General features: G+C 45.7%; 1 protein-coding gene across 8 annotated transcripts in view; it reads left to right on the top strand.

The window, feature by feature from the left end:
- dnah1 (dynein, axonemal, heavy chain 1) overlaps window positions 1-13,697 on the top strand; it is a 668,552-nt gene that overhangs the window by 491,801 nt on the left and 163,054 nt on the right. For all 8 annotated transcript variants that reach the window (XR_011596078.1, XM_070895813.1, XM_070895814.1 and 5 more), the window contains 4 exons: window positions 8,093-8,301; window positions 10,829-11,003; window positions 11,102-11,293; window positions 12,373-12,483. Coding sequence is in view for 7 of the 8 variants with exons in the window: in XM_070895813.1 (XP_070751914.1) it covers window positions 8,093-8,301; window positions 10,829-11,003; window positions 11,102-11,293; window positions 12,373-12,483 (687 nt within the window). In the remaining variant the exon portion in view is untranslated. The remainder of the gene's footprint in view (window positions 1-8,092; window positions 8,302-10,828; window positions 11,004-11,101; window positions 11,294-12,372; window positions 12,484-13,697) is intronic.

The raw sequence follows: 13,697 nt of genomic DNA, 5'->3' as shown, positions 1-13,697 counted from the left end.
GTTCCTCCTCTTCACTTAAAGGGAAGGGACGCTGTGAGGCCTAGTGAGGTCTCTTTGGCACCCACTGCGCCACCAGGGAGTGCTTCGGCCGGGCCAGCGGCCACCATTGTCGGGCCGACTGCAGAGTCGGCCAACAATTAAAATAAAATGCCGGCCACGGCGGTGCGCCTCCCCTTTAAGACCGGACACGTCACCCAGCCCCTAGCAGCTTCCTGACTCTCAAAGCTGCCGGGGCCAACAATCGGCGGCGGCTGCGTTCCCAGGGGGCAATTTCCCCCACGGGCCAGAAAAGGGGTCGCCGCCGGTCAGCATGCAGCCGACAATGGGCGGAGCGCCGGGTGGGCCGGAAACACGATGGATTGCACCATCCGCCTGCCCCCCGGTTGGAAAGGTCTTAAAAAAAGGGGCAATTTCGGCCCCAAAAATTTTAAATTCTGGTGTTGCTCATGCAGGAGCCAATGTAGCAGAACCTCAAAGGTAATAATCTCTGGATTGTTACCTGAGTCACGCGCCAATTGGTATAGGGATAAGAAGATTAGAAAGTTAAATGCGTGACTCAAAGAGTAGTTTAGGAGGCAGGGGTTTTGCTACATGGGGCATAGGCACCAGTACTGAGGAAAGAGGAAGCGAATTAAATAACTGGGGCAGTAGACAGGGCATAAACCAATGAAGGCGGGGTACGAGGATCCATAAAGACTGAATTTAAAAGCAGCAAGAGAAATGTCAAGACTCTAGAGCAGAGCAGAGTTTGGGGTAAAAATAAGCAGAGTGGGTCAGAAAGGGACAGAGAGAGTAACAAAGGTAATAGGGCATCAGTGACTAAGGTGACATCAGGGAAAAATAGAAAAAAGTCAAAGCTAAAGGCACTATATTTGAATGCGCGAAGCATTCGCAACAAAATAGATGAAGTAATAACGCAGATAGAAATTAATAGATTCATTAATAGGTTTGGTCTAAAAGCCATTACAGAGATGACCAAGGTTGGGAAATAAATATTCCAGGATACTTAACTTTTAGAAGAAATAGGAAAAATGGAAAAGGAGAAGTGGTAGCCCTGATAATAAAGGATGGGATAAAGACAGTAGAGAGAAAGGATCTTGGCTCGGAAAATCAAGCCGTAGAATCAGTTTGGGTGGAGCTAAGAGACGGCAAGGTGCAGAAAACATTGGTGGGAGTTGTTTATAGGCCCCCAAACAGTAGTGGTAATGTAGGGCAAAGTATAAATCAAAAAATTAGAGGTGCATGTAACAAAGGTAATACAATAATCATGAGGTACTTTAATCTATATGTAAAGTGGGAAAACCAAATTTACAATAATAGTGCGGAGGACGAATTCATGGAATGTATACAAGATAGTTTTCTAGATCAGTATGTTGAGGAATCAAATAGAGAACAGGCTATTTTAGATCTAGTATTGTACAATAAGAAAGGGTTAATTAATGACCTTCTAGTAAAGGGGCCCTTAGGGAAAAATGACCATAATATGATAGAATTTTACATTAAGTTTGAAAGTGATTTAGTTAAATCTGATACTAGGGTCTTAAATCTAAACAAAGGAAACTACGTAGGTATGAGGGGAGAGTTCGCTAAGGTAGATTGAGAAACTATGTTAATAGTTATGACGGTCATCATCATATTGCTTCCATGAGTTCACAGGTGTTTCGATGAAGGACCCGATGTTCCAGTCCTGAACTCCAGTTGAAGGGTGGAAGATGCCTGTGCGTGAATTTTTTTTAACGTGTGGTGACCGTTGCACACCAGCCACCACACGTGCTTGACAGAGCTAGGTCTTGGTCCAATGGCAAGGATTAACCAAGACGACTGGAGACCTGCTCTGCTGCATGGACCTAGTGCGCACACATATCGCAGTGTGGGCTGGCCCATGCTGCTCCAGGACCCTCGGCTCTTCTAGGCCCCGTACCCTCATCTGTCGCATCTCCGCCACAAACACTCGCCTCTCATCCGCCCGACCTTCCCACTCCTCTGTACCTGGGCTCTGCCGATGTTCTTGCCCACGCTCCAAAACGACGACCAGGGTTTTGATGATGTCACCCAGTCGCCCATCTCAAAATCCTTGGAGCAGCTCGCGCTGAAGGTTGAAGTGGTATGCCGCTCCAGCTCTTTTATAGCCTGCAGAGCTGTTCTCTCGCAGGTCGGGGTCCACATTGAGACTGTAGATTGAGAAACTACAATAATAGTTACGACGGTAGACAAGCAATGGCTAGCATTTAAAGAATTAATATATAATTTACAACAAACATTCATTCCTTTAAGGCACAAAAACCCCACAGGAAAAGTGATCCAACCGTGGCTAACAAGAGAAGTTAAAGATAGTATTAGATCAAAGGAAGAGGCTTATAATGTTGCCAAAAACAGCAGTAAGCCTGAGGATTGGGAAGATTTTAGAATTCAGCAAAGGACCAAGAAATTGATAAAGAAATGGAAAATTAGAATATGAGAGTAAACTAGCGAGAGGCATAAAAACAAACTGTAAAAGCTTCTATAGGAATGTAAAAAGGAAAGGATTAGCAAAATAAATGTGGGTCCCCTACAGGCTGAGAAAGGAGAAATTATAATGGGGAATCAGGAAATGACAGAGAAATTAAACAAATACTTTGGGTCCGAAATTCATCGTCCCCGAAGGGACAGCTACCATGGGGTGTGGGCGGGTGATTTTCCCTCCCCGAGCCATATTCAGCTCGGGTGGGGGTGGGGGAAGGAAGGGGAGGGGTTTGAGCGGTGCTCACTTCTGCCGGAAACGGCGGGGTGAAGCCGAAGTAAAGGAAGGTTTCCCAGGGTAAGATAAGCAGCGTGTGGGCCACTGGAAAATGGCCATCACAGGAATTTTCAGCTGCAAAAAGGGAGGACTTCTTCAGGCAGTGCCCCCGCGAGGTATTCGAATTGGTGCTCGAGCGCGACACCACTGGCGTGTTGCCGCAATTGGAGCCCTTTGGTAGAGAAATAGTTTTATTAATGTTAGTGTTTTTATTTCAGATTCCATCATCCGCAGTATTTAGCTTTTCATATAGTTTTATTAATTATTAGTGTTTTTATGTCAGATTCCATCATCCGCAGCATTTAGCTTTTCATATAGTTTTATTAATTGTTTTAGCTCCATTAAACCTGCTGAGTGCTGCTCAGAGGTTTGTACATACTTTTGTACAACTTTCAGGTCTGACTCTTTAGTGGAGCTGCAGAGACCTGCTTGGCAGGTTTCACCCTGAGGACGGGAGGAGTTTTGGGAGGGGGACACCTGGTACACCTGCCCAGATACAGGGCAGCACGCAGGAGAAGGCATCGCCATCAGCACCGTGCAGAGAGGCAGCGGTCAAGGGAGGCAGCAGCTGTAATTCGTTCATTTTGCGCCAAACCAATGTGCACGTCGTCTTGACCGGCCTGAATCAGGATTCCAGTTGGTTGCTTGGGGACAAGGGATATCCCCTGTCCACTTGGCTGCTCACTCCACTGCGGAACCCCAGGACAGTGCCAGAGCATGCATACAATGGCGCTCATTGTGCCACCAGGTGCATCATCGAGCAGTGCATAGGCATCCTTAAGCAGAGGTTCCGGTGTCTGGACCGCTCTGGTGGCACCTTGCAGTACTCTCCTCAACAGGTCTCCATAATCATCGTGGTCTGCTGCATGCTGCACAACCTGGCCATCATGAGGGGACAGCCGCTGGAGGCCGAGCCAGCAGTACCACCTGAGAAGGAGGAGGAGGAGGATCCCTGTCATCCCAGAGCTAGGAGACCTCATCCCATCACCACCCTGGAAGGGCCGGGTGCAGACTGGCCATCACCCTCCTGGGAGGCTGCGTCCGCACATATATGGAGGTGCCTGATACCTCCCCTGCATTATGTACTGCCTGTCTGCTAGGTCTCCCCATGTCAGGAAACAGTATTCTTCTTCTGTCCCACACACCGTCCATCAGTGTCTCCTGCTCAAGATCAGTGAACCTGTTGGCTCTCCTTGCACCTCTTACATCAGCCATTCTTCCAAACTCCTTCCCCCCTCAGGGCCTTGCTGTAACCCTGGCCTTTAAAAAGGCCAGGGAGCAGCTGGCTCGTTAGAAACCCTTACCTCCATGCTGAATTTCTCAGTGGTGATGACACTCAAATTAAGACAGCCACACCGCTGAAAAAAGCACTTTGGAAGGGTTCATTAGTGCAGGAACCCATTTGTTCACTTTTGGAGCTCAATATGGGGTGGCCCAGCCATGAAAAAATGTTGGCACTTATGGCTACATTATTTCCAGCGGTACTGAATTTCGGGCTCTTTGTGTCTTCATGGAAGAAGACCCGAAAAACCTCCCAGAACTAGTGGAGTACCAATGGTTTTGCGAGAATGAGGAACTAAAAGAAATTAGTATTAGTAAAAAAAAGTACTGCCGAAATCAATGGGACTGGAAGCCGATAAATCCCCTGCATCTGATGGCCTACATCCTAGGGTTTTGAAAGAGGTGGCTATAGAGATAGTGGATGCATTGGTTGTCATCTTACAAAATTCCATAAATTCTAGAACAGATTCAAAGGTAGTTAATGTAATCCCGCTATTTAAGAAAGGAGGGAGAGAGAAAACAGGGAACTACAGACCAGTTAGCCTGACATCAGTAGTAGAGAAAATGCTAGAATCTATTATTAAGGACGTGGTAACAGGGCACTTATAAAATAATAATAGGATTGGGCAGAGTCAACAAGGATTTATGAAAAGGAAATCATGTTTGACAAATCTGTTAGAGTTTTTTGAGGTTGTAACTAGCAGAATAGATAAGGGATGTGGTGTATTTGGATTTTCAGAAGGCATTCGATATGGTGCTACACAAGAGGTTATTGAACAAAATTAGGGCTCGTGATTGGGGGTAATATACTAGCATGGATTGTGGATTGGTTAAAGGACAGGAAACAGAGTAGGAATAAACGGGTCATTTTCAGGTTGGCAGGCTGTAACTAGAGGCATGCCGCAAGGATCGGTGCTTGGGCCCCAGCTATTCACAATCTATATCAATGATTTGGATGAGGGCACCAAATGTAATAGATCCAAGTTTGCTGATGATACAAAGGTGGGAATGTAAGTTGTGAGGAGGATGCAAAGAGACTAAGTGAGTGGGCAAGAACATGGCAAGTGGAATATAATGTGGAGAAATGTGAAGTTATCCACTTTGGTAGGAAAAATAGAAAAGCAGAGTTTTTTAAATGGTGAGAGATTGGGAAATGTTGGTATTCAGAGGGACCTGGGTGCCCTTGTACTCAAATCACATAAAGTTAACATGCAGGTACAGCAAGCAATTAAGAAAGCAAATGGTATGTTGGCCTTTATTACAAGAGGATTTGAGTATAAGAGTAAAGACGTCTTAGTGCAATTATATAGGGCCCTGGTGAGACCCCACCTGGAAGGATATAGTTGCCATTGAGGAAGTGTAACGAAGGTTCACCAGACTGATTCCTTGGATGGGGGGATTGTCCTGTGAGGAGAGATTGAATAGACTCGGTCTATATTCTCCAGAGTTTAGAAGAATGAGAGGCGATCTCATTGAAACATACAAAATTCTTACAGGGCTTGTCAGGGTAGATGCAGGGAGAGTGTTTCCTCTGGCTGAGGAGTCTAGAACCAGGGATCACAGTCTCAGAATAAGGAGTCGGCCATTTAGGACTAAGATGAGGAGAAACTCATGATGAGGAGAACTCTCTACCCCAGAGGGCTGTGGAGGTTCAGTCTTTGAGTATATTCAAGACAGAGAGCGATAGATTTTTGGATATTAAGGGAATCAAGGGTTATGGGGATAGTGCAGAAAAGTGGAGTTGAGGTAGAATATCAGCCATGATCTCATTGAATAGGGTCAAGGGGCCAAATGGCCTACTCCTGCTCCTAATTCTTATGTTCTTATGTAGGTCAATGAGCACAGGGGTGATGAATGAACGGGACTTGGTGTGAGTTAGGATACGGGCAGCAGAGTTTTGGATTAGCTCAAGTTTATGGAGGGTGGAAGATGGAAAGCCAGCCAGGATGAATTAGAATAGTCAATTCTAGAGGTAACAAAGGCATGGATGAGGGTTTCAGCAGCTGAGGCAGGAGTGGAGTCGGGCGATGTTACGGAGGTGGAAGTAGGCGATCTTAGTGATGGCACGGGTATGTGGTTGGAAGCTCATCTCAGGGACATCAAAGTTGCGAACAGTCTGGTTCAGCCTCAAACAGTTGGCAGGGAGAGGGGTGGAATTGGCGGCTAGGGAACAGAGTTTGTGGCAGGGACTGAAGACAATGGCTTTGATCTTTCCAATATTTAGTTGGAGGCGATTTCTACTCATCCAGTACTGGGAGTCAGACAATTTAGAGACTGTGAAGGGGTCAATAGTGTTGATGGTGAGGTAGAGTTCGGTGTTGTCAGCGTACATGTAAAACCTGTTGTGTTTTCGGATGATGTGGCCGAGGGGCAGCAGGTAGATGAGAAATAGAGGCAGCCAAGGAATCATCCTTGGAGGGTGCCAGTGGTAACAGTGTGGGAGTGGGAAGAGAAGCCTTTGCAGGTGATTCTCTGGCTACGACTGGATAGATGATGGAACCAGGTGAAGGCAGTTGAACGATGGAGGAGAGGCATTGGAGGAGGATGGTGTGCTGAACCGTGTCAATGGCTGAAGACCGGTCGAGAAGGACAAGGAGGGATAGTTCATCAGTCACAGTCATACAGGATGTCATTTGTGTAAATTTGATAAGAGTCATTTCAGAACTGTGGCAGGGTCGGAAACCTGATTGGAGGAATTCAAACCTTGTTTTCCAGAAAGATAGGCATGGATTTGGGAGGTGACAGCACGTTCATACCTGCACATTGGATTTCCTTTAATTTCATGTCCCTTACAGCTGTGGCTCAGTGGGCAGCACACTTGCCTCTGAGTCAGGAGGTTGTGGGTTCAAATCCTACTCCAGCGACTTGAGCATATAAATCTAGGCTGACACTCCAGTGCAGTGATGAAGGAGTGCTGCATTGTCGGAGGTGCCATCTTTTGGAAGAGACGTTAAACTGAGGCCCTGTGTGCTTTCTCGGGTGGACATAAAAGATCCCACGACACTATTTTGAATAAGAGCAGTGGAGTTATCCTGGGTGTCCTGGCCAATATTTATCCCTCAATCAACATAACAAAAACAATTTATCTGGTCATTATCACATTGCTATATGTGGGAGTTGCTGTGCTCAAATTGGCTGCCGCGTTTCCCACATTACAACAGTGACTACACTTTAAAAGTACTTCATTGGCTGTAAAGTGCTTTGAGAGATCCGGTGGTCATGAAAGGCGCTATATAAATGCAAGTTCTTCTTTCTTTCTTTTCATGTTTGCCCATTACTGCTTAGCCTCTCCTCCTTCAGCTTTGGCAAGGGCTGTTAATGGCCTGAAATGACTTTTGGGCCTTTCAAAGGCTATAAACATTTTTGTCCCCCTCCTCTGCCAGATCCCTTTAATTATATGTATCCCATTAAAGTTCACCTCAGTGCCAAATGGCCTACTCCTGCACCTATTTTTCTATGTTTCTATGTTTCTAAATGGTCTCAACAAACCAATTGAAAAAAGTAAGCTGCATATTTTGTAACTTTACTTGTTGCTCAGAAGATGCTTGTGAAAACCTTCACAGTGAGTAATATTGTCCTTTATCCAACTGCAGACTTTAACCCTCTTTATAGAATGTGTGAGGAATGAATTTGGGGTTGCCACTGGTCTTTTGGTAGCATATTGGCACCAATATGGTACTGGAAAAAAATCCTTACGCGAAGACACTTCAGTGCCATGTGATAGGCTTCTTCTGTGATAATCTTAATTCATGCCTTAAACCGCTCCTACCACTAGTGGTAGACTTGTAAACACTAGTTGGTAGAGTTTCCACTTTGTATCAAAGTCCTCAAAGGGCAAACCTTTTTAAAATAGAAAAGACAGGAATTTGATACAAGCATTCATACGATTATATCTGGCAAGTCATTTCTACCCTTGAGTGATAACTCAGATAGGATGGATTTAATCACCACAACTAATAACAAAAATAAATGTTTTTAAAAATGTTTTTTGACAGACAACTTCAAATCCAACTTTTGCAATTTCTGTTTTCACAGATCAAAGATGAGTCATTTTTAGAGGATGTCAACAACATCCTGAACTCTGGAGATGTTCCAAATTTATATAACTTTGATGAGCAGGAGGTAATCTTCAATGCAATGAAGCCAGTTGTTCAGGACCTGGGGCAGCAGCCAACCAAGGCCAATATGATGGCAATATACACAAAACGAGTACGCCATAATATTCATACTGTATTGTGCATGAGGTAAGTGTTCCTGGTTATGCCTACCATCTGAGTTTTGAAAAATGCATGTGTCACGTGACAACCAAGTGCACTTTTCCTCATTAATCCTTTGTATTCTGTTTTCTGTTGTTATGTGGTCAAACTCTATGGGGTGGAAATTCGGTGCCGCCCAATTTGAGGCGTTAATCCAGGCAGAGCGGTGAGTGTAGTGCCTTGAAAACGTTTGCACCTCCCGCCGAGGAATTTGCTGGAATCGGATCAAAAGCTGAAGTGGGTGCTAAATCAGCCGTTATACACCTGACCTGGACGCTAACAAAAATCTTGGCGCTAAATTTTGTCAATCATTGCGCATGCTCCGAAGTCCGATTCACATCCCGGGAAAAGCCGAGTCTTAAAGATAAGTACCCGCATGCACAGCTCCATCTCATCACTGATTTGAGAATGGGAAAATGGAGGAGCAGGAAGCAGGGATTTCAAATTCAGTTTGAGGGTGAGAGACTTGGGTCTCAAACTAGTGTCCTGAATTTAAATAAGGGGTTGTTTGAGGGATGCAAATAATTAAAATGTTACTTTGACCGTCTGCTTCAGCCTCTGGTGTATGATTGTGGACCTTGTGATGGAGATGTGGCACTGTCGTGGCACAATGCGCGGTCATTAATAGCTGCATCCCTCAGCTCCCTCCATTTAAGCAAACCGATACCTTTTGAACCGCTGCCGAATAGCCCTGGCACCGGTAACATTGGCAGGCTGCCTCCTCCATGGCTGCAGCTGGTCCTCGTCGTCTTGCTGGACATTCAGGACCTTGCCAGGCTCCTGTTGTTCTTCCTCCTCCTCCTCCTCGTCCTCCTCCTCCTCCTCCTCCTCATCCTGTTCCTGAGGTAGACCTGCGATCCCCACTGGCAAGGCCTGTGCCCTCATGATGGCCAAGTTGTGCACCATGCAGCACACAATGAATAGTGAGACCTGGTGAGGGGAATATTGAAGGCTGCCTCCAGAGCGATCCAGGCATTAGAATCGCTGCTTCAGCAGCTCTATTGTCTGCTCTGTGATGTTGCTGGTGGCGGCATTGTTCTCATTGTAGCGTTCCTCCGGCTCTGTGGTGGGATTGCGGAGGAGGGTCATTAGCCAATTGGCCATATCCCTTGTCACCAAGCAGCCAGGCTCGGCCTTCCTGTGGTGGCTGAAACAGTCGTGACACAGTGCTCTCCCGCAGGATAAACACATCATGTGCATTTCCAGGATAGCAAGCATTGACTGTAAGGAAACATAGAAACATAGAAAATAGGTGCAGGAGTAGGCCATTCGGCCCTTCGAGCCTGCATCACCATTCAATATGATCATGGCTGATCATGCAACTTCAGTACCCCATTCCTGCTTTCTCTCCATATCCCTTGATCCCTTTAGCTGTAAGGGCCACATCTAACTCCCTTTTGAGTATATCTAACGAACTGGCCTCAACAACGATCTGTAGTAGAGAATTTCACAGGTTCACAATTCTCTGAGTGAAGAAGTTTCTCCTCATCTCGGTCCTAAATGGCTTACCCCTTATCCTTGGTTCTGGACTTTCCCAACATTGGGAACATTCTTCCTGCATCTAACCTGTCCAATCCGGTCAGAATTTTATATGTTTCTATGAGATCCCGTCTCATTCTTCTAAATTCCAGTGAATATAAGCCTAGTCGATCCAGTCTTTCTTCATATATCAGTCCTGCCATCCCGCGAAGCACTGTGTGTGGTCGCACACCAGCTGCACATTTGGGAAGTGGTATCCCGTTCTGTTTCTGAAGACCAGCCAGTGGCTCCTTGAACCCTCGGGAAGCCCGCTATCCTGGCAAACCCTATGCGCGCTCATTCTGTTTCTCCCTGGTCATTAGAAAGCTAATGGAGTCCATTCTGCGTGTGAAGAGAGCCTGTGAGACATTGCGGATGCAGCGATGTGCTGCGAATTGAGAGACGCTGTATATGTCCCCTGAAGCAGCCTGGAAGGAGCCGGAGGCATAAAAGGTGAGTATCACCGTGACCCTCACTGCGATGTGAGGCTGCAGGTCTGCCTGAAGGAGATGGCATATCTCTGTAACGGCCTCCTTTCGGAAGCGGAGCCTTCTGACACACTGCTCCTCGGACAGGTCGAGGTATGAGCGTTGCCACCGATAAAGTCATGTGAGGTAAGTGAACCAGAAATGAGTTTCTTCAACATGACTTTTAAGCAAGTGAGCCCAAACAATTGTTTTTTAGCATTGGCACCGTAAATGGGTCAGACTCCTCAGCACTGGCAGTTCAGGCAACTATTTGAAGTGTTTCTTTGTCATATCAACTTGCTTTTAAGTTTTAGCTCTGTGACTTGTTAACATTTATAAATGAGCCAAAACTGGAACACCAGGATGTAAATAACCCACCAAAGTGGCCTGTCGACTGATCTGATAATCTAGGTTTTGGTAATTCACACTCCTTGGTTATGTAATTAACTGAATGCTGCATGAAAAGAGACTGCATGTGATCTTTTGTATAAGTAATTTTGATCAACATCTGCTGTCTTCATCTTCCCTAGTCCAATTGGAGAAGTGTTCAGGGCTCGTCTGCGCCAGTTCCCATCTCTTGTGACATGCTGTACCATTGACTGGTATAATGAATGGCCAACTGAAGCACTCCAGTCGGTTGCTAATACCTACCTAGATGAGTTGCCGGAGCTCGAGAGGGCCAGCCCTAACCTCAGAAAAGCACTGGTGAGGCTTCAATTGTTCAGAACTTCAAAATATCACTCTGCAACTTTTTAGTTTCAATCTGCATGCAAAATGTATTTTTCTTTACTGCTTCCCTCTAGGTCCAGATGTGTGTCTGTATTCACCAAACCGTTGCAAAAAAGTCTCTGCAGTATCGGAGTGAGCTTTCCAGATACAATTACATCACACCCAAGAGTTACCTGGACTTGCTCAGCCTCTTCTCCATGCTAATTGGTGTAAAGACACAAATGCTGAAAACTGACAAAAACAGGATGAAAGGTGGCCTGGACAAGGTGGTATACTCAATGCCGAACATAGTACTGTGGCAAACTGTTAAATATGTAGCATTAAGTTCCCCATTACTCTGCTGGTTAGGTTTGGTATTGTTTGAGTCATGAAGAGTCCTAGGTTTGATTCGAGGTCTATGCTAAATTAGCTGATCACAGCCAGCGTGGAAGTAGATGTGATTGCTTGTTGGCACCACATGGCAGGGGCCAGAAAAACTGTGACCTGCCCTGGACCCCAGCCGACTGAAGGATCTTTGGCCAAAGAACTGCAAAGGCCTTCTCCTTTCTTCTCCATCCCCACCCCATCCCCCTTCTCCCAGGATGTTGCACTGCAATTGCGACCATCTGGCTGCAGATGTGCAAGGCCAGACATGCAGCTGTGGCCCTGAGAAACTTTCCTCCCGATACTCCTGACAAAAAGCCCTGCCACAGGGTGGGCCTGTGCCTTTACCAGGCCGTGTAAAGTGTTAGTCCCCATAAAGTGAGACAAGTTCTGTCACACAATCAGCATCATCATAGGCAGTCCCTCGGAATAGAGGAAGACTTGCTTCCACTCTTAAAATTAGTTCTTAGATGGCTGAACAGTCCAATACGAGAGCCACGGTCTCTGTCACAGGTGGGACAGATAGTTGAGGGAAGGGTGGGTGGGACTGGTTTGCCGCACGCTCCTTCCGCTGCCTGCGCTTGATTTCTGCAATGCTCTCGGCGATGAGACTCGAGGTGCTCAGTGCCCTCTCGGATGCACTTCCTCCACTTAGGGCGGTCTTTTGGCCAGGGACTCCCAGGTGTCAGTGGGGATGTTGCACTTTATCAGGGAAGCTTTGAAGGTGTCCCTGTAACATTTCCGCTGCCCACCTTTGGCTTGTTTGCCATGAAGGAGCACAGACCATTTGCAGTACATGTTTTGACAGACTTGGATTCAGGTTAAGAAGAGATTTAGTATCACTTCAGTGTTCGGTATGATTGCTCATGAAGTACTAAATAATTAAAACTTAGATCAGGACTGTTTGTGTTGTCACTTGAGTGGGTCTGAATGCCGTTCAGTGAAATTTCTCCTGAATCTTCCTGTTTCTTTTCTGTTGTAGCTTCTGCGCACTGCAGAGGATGTGGCTAAAATGCAGGAAGAATTGGAATCAATGAGACCCCTTCTAGCGGAGGCAGCACAAGATACTATAATAACCATGGAAAAAATAAAGGTACGGCAAATTTAATACGTTTGTAGATGTTGACTAAAGTTAGAACAGAAAATACAAAAATATCATCATCATAGGCGGTCCCTCGAACGAGAGTTCACAGATGTTTCAACGAAGGAGCCGATGTTCCAGTCCTGAACTCCAATTGAGGGGGTGGAAGATGTCTGTGGGTGGATTTTTTTAACGTGTGGTGACTGTTGCACATCAGCTACCACATGGGCTTGACAGAGCTAGACTTTTATCTAGTGGCAAGGGTTGAACCAGGACGACTGGAGACCTGCTCTGATGCACGGACCTAGTGCGCACACATTGCAGTGTGTCACAAAAATATACGGCATCTGCAGAAGAAAAGACTTCTGTGTTGCCCAGGCGTTTATTTCTTGAACGGTTAATATGAACATATATGAAATTGATGGGCAGGAAAAGCCCAGCTGGTCCATCAAGCCTACCCCACACCATAATGGCTAGAGCATCATGATTAAATACTTCCTCTCTCACCCCCCATCCCCTCCCTCGCAGCCATATAATAATCTGGGAGAGACAAAAAATCAGAAAATCTAAGGGACAGTAAGCAAAAAAATTTAATGGAATTTATTTTCCCGACCCCCTTAGGCAATCGAAACAAGTCCAGAAGATGGCATGGACCAAGTGTTCTCTATAAAGACACTTCTATATGATGCGATCTCTACCCCAGTCAACAACTGGTCCACCTCCCTCTCAGATACATAAACTATCTTTTTGCTTAGTGTATTTCCAGGATTTTTTTCCCGAACATTTGCAGTTTTGTTTTCTTTTAATCTATACTGGTAGTTTAATGGCATATTAGTTATTGTGCTCATAGCCTGACAGTACTGTCTTTGCAGCCACATAATAATGCAGAATATGTTGACAAGAACATTGATCGCCAGTGGGTACTATTGGGCCAATTACACACTCTAAACAGGGAGCCCTTTGTCACTGTCAGCTCCATGCCCAGCTTGGACCATGGAATTAGCCTTTATACCTACAATATGATTGAGCTAAGGTGAATAATTTGGTCACTGTTTTACTAGCTGTAGGTACAGTGCCTACAATCGGGCCAGTAAATACTGAATACAATCTATAAAGCCTGTATCTATATAGCCAGCACATGCATTTAACATGTGGATGAGGGTAAAATAATTTAATATACGGAGTAAGGATATAAAAGAGGCAGTGTTGGGCAGTAGTGGGACCAA

The sequence above is a fragment of the Pristiophorus japonicus genome, chromosome 12 (genome assembly GCF_044704955.1).
Source record: "Pristiophorus japonicus isolate sPriJap1 chromosome 12, sPriJap1.hap1, whole genome shotgun sequence".
In the NCBI taxonomy this organism is placed as follows: Eukaryota; Metazoa; Chordata; class Chondrichthyes; family Pristiophoridae; genus Pristiophorus; species Pristiophorus japonicus.
Note: the sequence above shows the minus strand (reverse complement) of the source record. Positions and strands in the feature narration are given on the sequence as shown.